The following is a 14,410-nucleotide window of genomic DNA, read 5'->3' on the forward strand; positions in this document are numbered from 1 at the left end:
GCCATCTTCTGAAGTGAGCATTTAATGCAATAAATTTTCCCCTTACTACTCCTTTTGCAGTATCCCACAGGTTTTTGGTATGATGTATCATTATTTTCATTAGTTTCAATAAATTTTTTGATTTCCTGCTTGATTTCTTCTTGAACCCATATGTCATTAAGTAGAATGCTGTTTAATTTCCATGTGTTTGTATAGTTTCCAAAATTTCATTTGTTATTGATTTCTAATTTTAATCCATTGTGGTCCGAGAAAATACATGGGATAATTCCAATTTTTTTGAATTTGTTGAGACTTGATTTGTGACCTAATATGTGATCTATCCTGGAGAATGATCCATGTGCTGATGAGAAGAAATGAATATTCTGAGGTTGTTGGATGGAATGTTCTGTAGATATCTGCCAAGTCCAATTGGTCTAGAGTATTGTTTAGACTGTTTGTTTCTCTGCTGATTCTTTGCCTAGATGATCTGTCCAATATTTACAGTGGGGTGTTCTGGTCCCGTGGTGTTATGGTATTAGTGTCTATTTCCTTCTTTAGGTCTCAGCACTCTTTACAATAGCCAAGAGTTGGAACCAGCCCAACTGTCCATCATCAGATGAGGGGATACGGAAAATGTGGTATATCTACACAACTGACTACTCAGCTATAAAAAAGAATGAAATACTGCCATTTACAATGACATGGATGGACCTAGAGAGAATTATATTAAGTGAAACAAGTCAGGCACAGAAAGAGAAATACCACATGTTCTCACTTATTGGTGGGAGCTAAAAATAAATAAATAAATTCTCACACACACACACACACACACACACACACAAAAGAACTGGGGAGTGGGGGAGAAGAAGACACAACAATTACAATTCCTTGAAGTTGACATGACAAGCAACCAGAAAGGACATTGTTGGGTGGGAAGGGGGAGAGGGAGGAGGGAGGGAGGTTTCGGTAATGGGCCACAATAATCAACCACATTGTCTATCAACAAAATAAAATTTAAAAAATAATAATAATAATAAGGAATTTGTATGCAGAATACATAAAGATCTCTCAAAACTTAATAATAAGAAAACAATCTAATCAAAGTGTGGGAATGAATTTGGAATAGACACTTTAAAAAGAGGACATATAGATGGCAAATAAGCACACAGAGATATAACCATTGTCATTAAACATTACAGCAATGAATGTTAAAATTTCAATGTGATACCACACCTATTATGCTAGCTCTCAAATAAATAAAAATAAATAAAATGAATAATGTCAAGCACTGCCAGAGATGTGGAATAAATTGAACACTCACACACTACTGGTGCTAATACAAAATACACAATTACTTTGGAAAACAGTTTGATAGTTTCTTAATAAGCTAAGTTTAATAGTATCATATAGCTCAGTAATACCACTCCTAGGTATTTACCCAAGTGCAAGAAACACTTATGTTCACAGAAAACCTCTATGATAATATTCATAGAAGTTTTATTTGTAATTATCAAAAACCGTGAACAACCAAAATTTTCTTCAAATGTAAATAGACAAAAACAAAACAAAACTGTGGTACATTCATACAAATGGAATACTACTCGGCAATAAAAAGGCACAAACTACTAATAAACACAGCAAAATGGAGGAATCTCTAATGTGTTATGTTAAATTAAAGAAGCCAGTTTCAAAAGACTAAATATAGTATAATTCAATTTTCATGACATTCTCAAAAAGGCTAAACCATAAGGAAAAATATAAATCAATGGATGCTAGAGACTGAGGATGGTGGGAGGGGTGATAGGCTTGACCACTATATAAATTATCAATTGCTTTGTAACAAATTAGCAGCTTAAAACAGGAAACATTTATTATCTCATAGTTTCTGTGTGCCAGAAATTGGGGCATGGTGTAGATGAATGCCTCTGGCTCAAAGTCTTTCATGAAGTTGCAGTTAAGAAGTTCAGCTATTTGCTGCAGTGTCATCTGAGAGCTCGGCTGGGGGAGGATCTGCTTCCAAGCTTGTTACATGATCGTTGGCAGGATTCATTTCCTCATTAGGTTTGTATTGAGGGTCTCGGTGCCTTGCTGGCTTGTAAGCCAGAGGCCTCTCCCAGTTCCCTAGCATGTGTACCTTTCCAAAGTCCAGCTTACAGTATGGAGGCTGGCTTTCCTCAGACAGAGAATGTGAGAGTAAGAGAGAGAGCACTCAAGGCATAAGCTACTGTCTCTTCATAACCTAATATCAGAAGTGACGTCCCATCACCTTTGCCAAAATTCTGTTCACTAGAAGCGAGTAACTACATCCAGCTCTGTCAAAAAGACAGTGTTATAAAAGGCATAAATACCAGTGGACAGGAATTATCAGGGACTATCTTTGAGCCAGCCCTTTCAACCCCTGTGATTCATATTTCTCCCACCTTCCGAAGACATTCACCTCCTCCAAGGTCCCCCAAATTTCTTCCCATTGCATTATCAGTTCAAAGTCCAGAATCTCACTATCTGAATTCGGGAACCATCTTAGAATCTGTTTACCACAACCACAAAAGGGGTTTGTGTGAACTTTTTGGGGTGATGACACTGTTCTTTACATTGATTGTGGTAGTAATTACACAGCTGTATTTGTTTGTTAAAAACTCATAGAACTGAACACTGAAAAGGATAGATTTGACTGTATCAAAGTTTGTATACTCATAAAAAATTGAAAAAAAGTTAACAAATTCAAAAACACAACACACATAAAAACATATTACATTAAATTAAAAGAGTAGAATTACTGACCAAAGTAGTAATAAAATATATTCATACAAATGTACATTTTGGCACTGGAAAGCAGCATAATTGTAATTATGTCATTGAAGAGCTAATAATTACATGCATATGCACATGTAATCTATTGCTTATAAAGAAGAAAAAATACTATTGATCAGAATCTATAATTATATTAAGTCTTTCATAGAAAGGAACTTATTCAGAATATCTTTTTTTTCTTCCTTAATATTTTTTTTCCTTTTTTAGAACATACAATTCATCAATTCAAGTATTAGGGAAACTGAACATAAATGCACTGTTAACGTTTTCTCATTTCATTCACAAATGAACTATTGGAACCATTTTCTGTAAAATGAATATTTATAGCTACTTTTCAAAATAATTTACTTCCAATAAACTGAATGTATACTGTGAAAAAAATTCCATATTCCTTCTTGTTTTTTCTAATTCTGAAAAGTGACAGAAGTAAGGCAGTTGGATCCTGTTACTGTACCCTGTTTATACAGCTGTACTTCATTGAATGAAGGCTTGTATTACACAGTTTGTGATAGGAAGTAAATGCTTTTAAAACAACTAAAGAGACAGATCTTTAAGCTCCACCTTTGTGAAATCTTTATTCCACAATTTAGCTTCTATAAATATTGTAAGGAAGTAGCTCCAATATATATTATTACTCTCTAATTAAACCTCATCTGATTAGCTGATACCCTTATGAACTCATTTTATGGGTGTATTAGGATGAATTTTTTAAGGCAAATCCTGAAAGGTCCAAAAAGTAGACAATGTATCTATCGTCTATTGCCTAATGAAGATTTGTAAGTAATAGGTTCTGAAATGTTCAATGATGGGCATGTTCTAACGACAAAATGGTGTTTAGATTACTTCAAGGGTTCAGTATGCATGGAATTTTAAATATTTAGGAGGTTCATCAAATTTGTTACCTCGATCAGATATCACACAACATCTGAAGATATAAAGTGCCACAAAAATCTTTGTATTATCTCTTATGTGTAACTATAGAGGCTAATAAATAAACCAGGGATTTGGGTTCTAGAGGTTATTTCAAGGATTATGCCTGAGCAGTTTTAGAGGTCATTATGGTGAAGTATAGTCATGCACCACCCAAGAATGTTTCGGTTAACTACAGACTGCATATACAATACTGGTCCCATAACATTGTAATGGGGCTGAAAATCTCCTGTTACCTAGTGATGTGTAGCCGTCCTAATGTCCTAGGGCAGTTACTTAATTTTTTTATAAATTTAGTGTAGCTTAAGTGTAGTACAGTGTTTATAAAGTCTGCAGTAGTGCAAAGGAATGCCCTAGACCTTCACTTTCACTCACCACTCACTAACTCGCCCAAAGAAACTTCCAGTCCTACAAGTTCCATTCATGGTAAGTGCTCTGTAAAGGTGTACCCATTTTTAATCTTGTTTTCTGTACCTTTTCTATGTTTAAATGTGTTTAGATCCACAAATACTTCCCATTGTGCCACAATTGCCTGCAGTATTTAGTACAGTAATTTACTGTACAGGTTTGTAGCCTTGAAGCAATAGGTATGCAGTAGGCTATACTATCTAGGTTTGTAGAAGTACACTCTGTGATGTTTGCACAAGGACAAAATTGCTTAATGACACATTTCTCAGAACATACCCTGCCATTAAGCAACGCATGACTATATACATATGTTGTCATGATTTTCATAAAACTCTGATGAAATATTCTGCCATGTACCATGCATTTCGACTATTAGTATATAGCAACTGCAACCACCAGTAACTTGATTTTTCCACTCTTAGATCTGTTCAGTTCCCATCAATCCAAGCCTAAAAAAATTTATTTCTAAGTTATACTGAAAAGGACACCATGATCATATCACATGTTTAATTTCACCTCCTGGCTTTGTAACAAAAAACTAAATATAAGTTAGTTTAGCTAAGAACATATTTTTTAACTAAATAGAATAAACTGTGGTATTTTGATCTGTAATTCTATTAGAAAATTTAAAAAATGCATAGAATAAAACAGTTTGGGCAGAATAAAAAATGACTTGTACTTTTCTGTTCCGTCTATTTAGGGGGTCATTATAGTGTCAAGTTTGTTGTAGAAAAAACAAGCCACTCTCCTTTTGGTGTGTATGAATTGCAACACAGTATGAGGTCATCTGATCAACACTTGATGAAAATAAACAACATTCGTTGCCTTCTTTGTTATGCAGACAAACAGCAATTATGTAAAAAAAAAAATTAGAAATGGTACTGTATTTCATAAGCTCTGAGAAGAACCATAACTACTAGCTAACATATTTCTGTAAATAAAAATGGAACCTTAAACTTTAGGACCAAGTATTACTATGCTTTGCTTCTTATTCCAACAGACAGATTTTGAAACTTCTCAAAAAGCCCTCAGGAAATGATATTATGTAATATTTTATTCCAAAATTTATGTGCCAATTTCTCCCATCAGAAAATTCTTCTTTAATTAGGAATATATTATCACATACTGAAAAATCATCACTATCCATTGACAGTATTGTTACAACATTACCAGTTAGCTTTTATGATGTGTCAAATTGTAATATGTTAGCAAAGTGTAAATTGTGGAAGTTATTTCAGTTAGCTGGAGGCATTAAGTTCTATCATATACACTATACATATTTATTGGGCATATTGAGCATGTTTCAATTTTTTATTTATTTATAATTTATGTACTCCATGGTTCCAAAAATGATTTGAGGCACCTTATTTTAATTATAGTTATATTGGCTAGCTTTTCAGACATGTTCCAGATTTTTCTTCCTCACTCAACAGAGCATTATGCATAACTGAAAATGGAAGTTGCTTTGTTCTTATTCTCGTGGCTCATTTCAAATTATGTGTTTTGCAGAGGTTAATATTATGTGGGCTGGCCACCAAACACACCATAGTTCTGAAGACTATAACTTATCCACAGCACTGAGACAATCTGTCTTCCAGATATATACTTCTTGGGTAAGTTGTATGTAATTGAATAAACGCATACTATAATTTGTTTTTGAAGTCTCAACTGTTTCTATTTCTTCAGAGTAAAATAATAGAAGGTATTTTGCTGAAATGCTTCTTTCTCCTCTGTATGTCCAGACACACATGAGGCAAATGGTGTTTTCCATTTGTCATAGTCTTTTATTTGACCCCCAAACTCACCTTGAGGTATATAGCATGTGCGAAAGTGACTGGCTATTTTTCCTTTACTATCACCTAAGAGGGTAATGGATAGACATATATCTCAATTCAAATGTATGCAAAGATTTTATTAGAAACATTTAAAAGTAGTTTTAAAAAGTCAATTCCCATTTCTGTGTGTCCAGGTACAATCTACTTGAATCCTTTGCTTTTTGTTACCATTTTAAATCAATTAGTATTGTGCTCAAAAACATGTTTGTCTCTAAAATGCCTCACACAAGGAAATGGCAGGAATAATGAATACCAGAAATAATATCTAGTTCTACCGTTCTTCTGACTCATTGGACAACCCCAATCTACTTGGTAATATCCCTTTTCTGTGATGGCTCTTGCTCTGCTCTTCCTGGCTATCAAAATACATGATACTTGAATGCATTTGAACAATAACTTAGAAAGTCAGAGTTATTGCTTTGTAAAATTAATGTTGATTTACACTCACTGTTGATGGGTAAAATCAATAAGCTATTTACTATCTTTAAATTGTAATGATGAAACATTTGTATGATTCTATATAGTTTGCAAAATACTTTTATTAAATACTATTTATTGAGTACTTTCTATGTGCCAATCTTCTAAGGGCTCTTTATCCATTGCCTCATCTGATCTGTACAATAACCTTAATATGCAGGTGCTATTATGATTTTCATCATGAAACTGAGTCTGTAGTTCAGACACTGAAAGGGAGGAGTAGAACTTGAATTCATGCAGCCTGTCTCCAGGGCCTTTGATCTTAACCTCTATATTCCAAATCCTCTTCTATGTGCCTCTATATTGGTTTTCATTTGTGTTATTTCCCGTGATCTCATAAATAAGCCCATCATTCTCTAGATCAAGTATAATCATTACACAGCTAGTAAGTGACAAAGCCATGTACTTAAAACCAGATGCTTTATAACTGATAGAAAAATACACTGGAATGTGTGCTAACCCAAACAACAGCACAGCCAAAACAAATCTATATGCTAGCAGTACTAATATATTTGCTGGAATGGATCTTTAAAAAAATCCACACCCAACCTCGCACTCTAGACCTATTTTCAGCATCTACTCATTTCCTAGGGCTGCCATAACAAATTACTACAAACTGGGTGGCTTAGAAAAACAGGAAGTTATTGTCTCACAGTTCTGAAGGCCAGAAGTCAACATCAAGGTGCTGCCAGGGCAGTGCTACTTCTGAGGGCACTAGGGAGGATCTGTTCTTGTCCTCTTTTCTAAGTTCTGGTAGTTCCTGAGACTGTGATAGCATCACTCCAATCTCCACGTGGCATTCTTCCTGTTTTTTTTTTGTTTTCGTTTTGGTCTAAATTTTCCTTTTTTATAAGGACACCAGTCACATTGAATTAGGAGCCCATTCTTAACTGATTACATCTGCAGTGACCCTCTTTCCAAATAAGGTCACATTCTGGGGTATTAGGGACTAATATTTCAACATGTGAATTTGGGAACGGGGGACACAGTTTAATCCAAACACAGCTCTAGGCAATATACATAGAAAAGAAATAAATATATATGTTTTCATCCCCTAGAGTTTGTTCTAGAACTCTGGATGATTAAATGCAGAAAAAAAATGCTGCCTATTTCACAGCCACATAGCTTGAGACCGTACTAAGGCTCTAGAATAATGACTGGAGGGAAGAACAGGGACAGTGATGAAAAGTACAACATCCCCCCTCCCTTTCTTTAGAAATAGCTGCATTAATACAGTTTTTTGTCATACTGTACAAAATCTGCTGAGTATGCGGCTGATTAGAATACTAATCTCAAAAATCTCTACTCTCTCCTGATTTACACATTTCCCTTTGCTTAAAGATAATTCACATCTCCAGTAATTGCACTTAGGGAGAGAAAGCCTCCAATAGAGAATGTAGTTGTATTTGAATTTGCTCCAGGGAAATCAGTGCAGTAAGTGAATTAATTACCTGTGGAATTATCAAAGGAAGACTTATCAGAGCATCATAGACTTCAGAACTGGAAGAAATCTCAGAGATGATATGTTTAAATCACCTACTTTAAAGGCTAGAGAAATCAATCTCAGAGGAGCCCACCATATCACACAGTATTGAACATTGCTGGGTTAGAACTCGAGTCCAGACACTTGTCCCCAGTTTATTGTAAACTCCATCCTGATTTCCCTTTTATTATTCCTTCTATTAAGTCAATGCATACAAAGTTACAGATCAGTGAAAATCTATGTAAAATGCAGATTCACACCTATCTTATTGCCAGAATAATTTTCCTTTACAGCCTCATGCCACTTTGTCAGGGACAGAGAAAAATGTATTGAATAAGGAAACGAGCATTGGGAATGCAACACAGCTCCTCACTTTTTTTTTTTTTTTAATAATAGGAGAATTTACATGGTGGGAAATGAAAAGTAGGGATTGTATGTCAGCCTGGATTCTTGACTAGCACTTCTAGGTCCCTTAGAAGAAACTAGAAGAGACGGTTTAACTGTCTGTGATGGTTAATGGTCTGTAATAGGTCTTTCTAGACATTAACATCAAAGAGCAGATTTCAGGTCTCTTCATTTTCTTTGAATTGTTTGGAAGATTCTCCTCATCAACACTGTTGCATAGGCCTATAATTTGGAAGTTACCAAGGTAACAATATCTTGCAGAACAAATAATAAATGGGTTATGTCTTGGAAAAGAAAATTGATTTGTAAAATCAAAAGCAAAAAAAAGAGCTCATAGTGTGTTTCTTCCATATTACTATGAAAATTAGAGCAGCATACCTGCCATTTAGAGTAGTTAAAGATAAGAATTCAACTTTTCAGAATTTCTAACCATACTATTAGCATTTTTTAATGCTAATTTTAAAGCCGAATATTTCCTACTCAAAAAGAGCTGCAATTGGTAGAATGCCAATCTGAAGTGAGACTTATTTACTTTATACTGCAATACATGCTTTTGCCCACCACTTCAATCTTTAAGTACACATTTTAATAAAATGTCTCTCCATTTTGCAAATAATATGTACTTAGACTGATGGATATTATATAATATATAACAGTATCAGGATTGACATTTCCTTTCTTTCCAACTTTATAGATAAAATATCTGAATGCTACAATTTTATATTCAAAACTTAGCTACAGAAATGCCCCCAAAATAAAAGGATGGGATATGTCAAAGTGACACAGGAGCCAAACACAAAGAGCTCTTAATGGCCAAAATCTGGAACAATTTGAACGAAACATGTAACATAGTAAGGAGTTATAACCCAAACAATGAAATAAATATCCTTGAAACCAGTACATACTGATATAGACAAATGACTAACTAAATAAATAAATGGGGACAAATAAATGGGAGACAAACCCCCTTAAGGAATTTCAAATAATATATGTAGGTTCTGCATTCTCTAGGAAATGAAGCTTAGGACCTCCTCCCACCCACCATTTAACTGTGGACTATGTATAGAGAAGTAGAAACTTTAGAGTGGAGAAATTTGGCAAACACGATCTCAGATAAAATTTAAGATCATTAGCCATAAGTCCTGTTGATAACATATACCCTTGATAAGATGTGATGAGAATAGCCCTTTACCCCTGTGTTCTCCATCCCCTAAAGTCATACTTCCAATGTAACCATCAGAAGACTCATATGTCAAGCCCAAATTGAGGAACATTTTAAAAGTTACCTAATTAGCACTCAAAACTGTAAAGACCACAAAACACAAGGAACATCTGAGAAATTGCCACAGATAATGAACTCTTAAAGATATAGAGAGTAAATGCATGCTGCACCCTGGATGGGATCCTAAAACAGAAAAAGGACATTCAGGGGGAAAAAAAGCTAATTAAATTTAAATAAAGTGTGAAGTTTAGTTAATACAAGTGTACCAATGCTACGGCCTGGTTCATTAATCTTACAGATAAGAAATAAACTTGTTTTTCATAAACTATTACAAAATTGGTACCCCTCCCCCCCAAAATGTAGCAGTGTGAGTTCTTGGTTTTGGCAAATGTAACATAGTAATAGGTAAACAACAGAGAAAACTAGGTGCAGGGTATATGACAACACTCTGTGCTGTCTTTGCAACTCTTCTGAAAATACAAAACTATTATAAAGTGAATATCATTAAAAACACAACTATATGTGCATATGTACATTTTCATACTCAGAGCCACTGTAGATTATATATCTACTCTAGGGAATGAGCCATAAACGATAGACATTGATTGCTGTGACTCCATAAAGGACAATGTATCAGCCAACGCTATTTTTAAATTGGCCCTTCTTATAAAAGAACTCTTCGTTTTTTCATTCTTTTTATTAATTTTTTATTTTTTAATTTTAACATTTACTTGTACATAGTTGTGGAGTACAGTGTGTTGTTTCAGTATGTGCATATACTCACAATGACTCAGGTAAACAGCATAGTTTTATACCCATTAATCTACCACTTCTCATTTCTCCCACCCCCTCTCTTCTCCCAGTCCACCTCTGGTAACCATTATTCTACTCTCTACTTCTGTGAGAACCACTTTTTGAGGGGTGCAGGAGGGAAGTCCACATATGAGTGAGATCATGCAGTATTTGTCTTTCTCTACCTGGCTTATTTCACTTAACATAATGGTTTCCAGTTCCATCCTTGTGGCTGCAATAATAGAATTTCTCTCTCTTTTTTTAATAAGTGAATATTATTCCATTGTGTGTATATACCACAGTTTTTTATCCACTCAACTGTTGATGGACATTTAGGTTGATTCTATCTCTTTTGTGAATAGTTGCAATGAACATAGGAGTGCAATGTAGGAGAATACCTTTTTCTCTGCATCCTTGCCAACATTTTTTATTTTCTGTCTTCTTTATACTAGCCATTCTAACTGGGGTGAGATGATATTTGATCATGGCTTTAATCTGAATTTTCCCAATGATTAGTGACTTTGAGCATTAGTATGTCTCCTTTTGAGAAATGTCTGTTCAGGTCATTGGCCTATTTTTCAATTGGGTTGCTTGTTTGTTTGCTTTTGATGTTGCGTTGTCTAAGTTCCTTATATATTCTGGATATTAGCCCTTTGCTTGATGTGCAGTTTACAAATAGTTTCTCACATTCTGTAGGTTGTCAATTCACTTTTTAAACTGTGTCCCTTGCTGTGCTGAAGCATTTTAGTTTGATGTAGTCCCATTAATAAAATAAACAGTTTTGTAGTTGTCAAAATAAATGGGGCAATGAAAATATTTTGCTAAACTAACTAGGGTAAGACAAATGTGAAACCGATAAAGGTACAATGTGTGAAATAATTTAAATTTGTCATTTATTTAAATGTTTTTTTATTTAATAGGCCCTCTAAAAATTAGAGCATAGGTTTTACAATTTACTTGCCTTTCACAATAAAATTTACTTTAGCAATTTGTTTAATATATGAAGCTAGTATTGAGTGGAAATAGTAAGGTAACTTTTCAAAGAGCTGAGTATTTCTTTCAAAAGCATAGTCAATTAATGATAAGTGCACTTAATTTTAATGACTAGGTTAAGTACATTTTTTTTGCTGTCATGTCTCTTAATCATTAAAATTAGTTTTTTCTCTAAGTTGGTGTTGAAATTAACTTTATAAGAATTAGTGAAATATGTTTGTAACATATTAATCATCTAAAAAGAAGTTTTAACCATCATTAGAGAAAAGAAATATAGCTATAACATCAAATTATTAAAACCTTTATTAAAATCTTTATCATTGTAAATTAGAGAATATATAAGTGTATTATGATCTTATTTTGAGCATAATAATTTAAAAAATATATTCATTATCTTTAGGAAATGGTGAAGAGTAGTTGACTGGAAATAAGGAAATTTGGGTCCCACCCCTAGCTGAGTTATTAAGCAGCTATGACACTCTGAACTATTCAATTAATGTTTGAGTCTCAATAATTTTGTACATGAAATGGGGCCCTTAGTATTTGCTCTGCCTTTTCATATGGGTTTTTGAAGATCACCTTAAATAGGGAGTGTGGAAATTCTATCACATATATCAAGTATGATTCTCATGTGTGATATTGTTTTCATATTACATATATGACTACAGAGGAATCTTAGTGAAATCGCAGATCTTTTTATTACATTGTACTCCCTACTAAACTACATGAGCAAAGACTGTTTTTCAATATGCGGGAGTTGGAGTTATATTAAGAAGAATGTGAATAAAGATATAAGAAACTAATAACTTTGATGTAGTGCATTTAATTACACTGGAGACACAAGTCTCATAACTCTTTGTCACAGAAGGAAAGCGTGCCTTATGCCCGCATGAACTAAAGAAACAAAACTTCTCTCATAACCATGCCTCAAAATGCAAAGGCATCCCTTCACCACTCTCAACCTCCATTCAAAGATAGCTAATGAGAGAGTTTATGTCCACATATTAGCATTTTTTTTTCCTTTTTGTCTTTTTTACTGACCGATAACGGGATTGCAACCCACAGTGTCGCGCCCGTACCGGGGACCGGCAATGGGATCGCAACCCTCGGTGTTGCGCCCACACCACGCTCAGCCAGTGAGCAGGAACCGGTCTCCACATGGGATCCGAACCCTCGGCGGGAGCGCTGCCGCACTCTCAAGCGGCGCACTCTCCAATGCACCACTGGGCCGGCCCATGTCCACATATTAAATGAAGGAGTTTCTTTGCTGATTTGAATCTTTACCAGTTTCAGAGTCTCAATTTTAACATGCGTCAGGAAAATGGAATTATTCTGCGTATTGCCAAGTCGTTTTGATATTTGGTAAAATAAAATTATTCTCTGATGTTTTTCTCTTCAGAAATCTGATCATCATTTTCAGTGTTTATAGTGAAGAATAAACAAGGGGAAGCAAAGTGAACAGTTCTACATAAAGCAGCATTATCTTATTGCCACTTTTTAAAAATGTACAGGTGGCTAAAATTTTAATTTTCTTTATATGTTATTGTTCCAGTTTTAAGAAGTACATCCACTCATTTTTTCCATATGCAGTCTTGGGCTGGCAGGCCCAGTCATGGTGGCAAAGGTTGGGGATATAAAAATAAGTAAGACATGATCTGGTTTTCTCAAGGTGATCGCTTTCCTAGGAGAGAGTCGGGCCAGTAAACAGCCACTGTTACCAATTGTTAAGGTTTTAGAGAGAAGTGCCTGCAGTAGGAACCACTGTGGGTCAAGGGAAGCTTCACAAAAGAAATGATGCTTGAGTTAAATCTGTAAGAAGACTAAAATTTTGCTATGGATGAGGTTGGAAATGGGATATTATGTAGAAGGACAATATGAATAAAAACACAAAATTATAAAAAAATGACATATTTAAGAGTTAGTAAGTAAAAATATAAGGTATATGTTCGTGTTAGTTCCCTGGGGCTGCTGTAACAAAGTGTCAAAAACTGGGTGGCTTAGAACAGAAATATATGGTCTTACAGTTCTGAAAGCTGGAAGTCTGAGATCAAGATGTAGGCAGAGTCAGTTCCTTCTGAGGGCTGTGAGAGGGAATCAGTTCCATGCCTATCACCTACATTCTATCGGTTTGCTGGCAATTTTTGGCATTTCCTGGCTTGTGGATGCATCACTGTGATCTCTGCCTTCGTCTTCACATGGCATTCTCTCTGTGTGCGTGGCTGTCTCTGTCTCTAAATTGCCCTTTTTTATAAGGACCTAGTCATATTGGATCAGGGCTCACCCTAATCAACTTATTTTAACTTGATTACCAGATAAGGTCACATTACGAGGTACTGGGCTCTAGGGCTTCGCATATCTTTTTTGGGAGACACAATTCAACACATAACACCATGAGTATGGCTAGAATATAGGACATATGAAAAAGTGGGATGGGAAAGAAGGAAATGGATAAGAGCACAGAAATAAAACCAGAAAGATAGGCTTAGATTACTTAAAGATAATTCCTTTCTAAGTAGAAACACAAACCCTTGTTCAAGACATAACATTTAAGTAGGCATGGATAGAGATCTGTACTCTCTATCTGTAATCAGAGGAGTGGGTTCTTTGTCATTACCAATCATAGACTTAAGAAACGTGGGACATGTTACTTGATTTTTCAATCTTTAGTTTCTCAATTCTGAAGGAAAATTTAAAAATTTGTTTTTCTCTAAAGTGATATTATAAAAATAAATGAGAATCCTAGAAGTTCAGACATTATAAAGTTAATTAAACTACCTTGAATTATCAAAATTAAATAGATATGCATCCTGGAGCCCCAAAGTGTTATTTTGTTTCTTTCAAAGTAGTCACTTAAACTTCAACCATTTTGCTTAGCAGCATACTCATGGACAACTCTTCTCTCTCCACCCCTGCTTTTTCCCCCAATTTGTCCTCTCCTCCTGGCTTTACTTCTTACCTCATCCAATCTAAGGGGCTTGATTTCCTTCACTCTGGCAAGAACAGCCTGCATCCTCTGTTACATCTGCCTTGAGATCCCCAAATTGCAAATGAATCCAGTCATCCACCTCCTTCACT

General features: G+C 34.9%; 1 protein-coding gene across 2 annotated transcripts in view; it reads left to right on the forward strand.

The window, feature by feature from the left end:
• Positions 1-14,410, forward strand: part of AGMO (alkylglycerol monooxygenase) — a 340,101-nt gene that overhangs the window by 120,191 nt on the left and 205,500 nt on the right. For both annotated transcript variants that reach the window (XM_008576908.1, XM_008576915.1), the window contains exon 4: positions 5,638-5,741. In XM_008576908.1, the coding sequence (XP_008575130.1) occupies positions 5,638-5,741 (104 nt within the window). The remainder of the gene's footprint in view (positions 1-5,637; positions 5,742-14,410) is intronic.

This window comes from Galeopterus variegatus, unplaced genomic scaffold, assembly GCF_000696425.1.
Source record: "Galeopterus variegatus unplaced genomic scaffold, G_variegatus-3.0.2 Scaffold64, whole genome shotgun sequence".
NCBI lineage: Eukaryota > Metazoa > Chordata > Mammalia > Dermoptera > Cynocephalidae > Galeopterus > Galeopterus variegatus.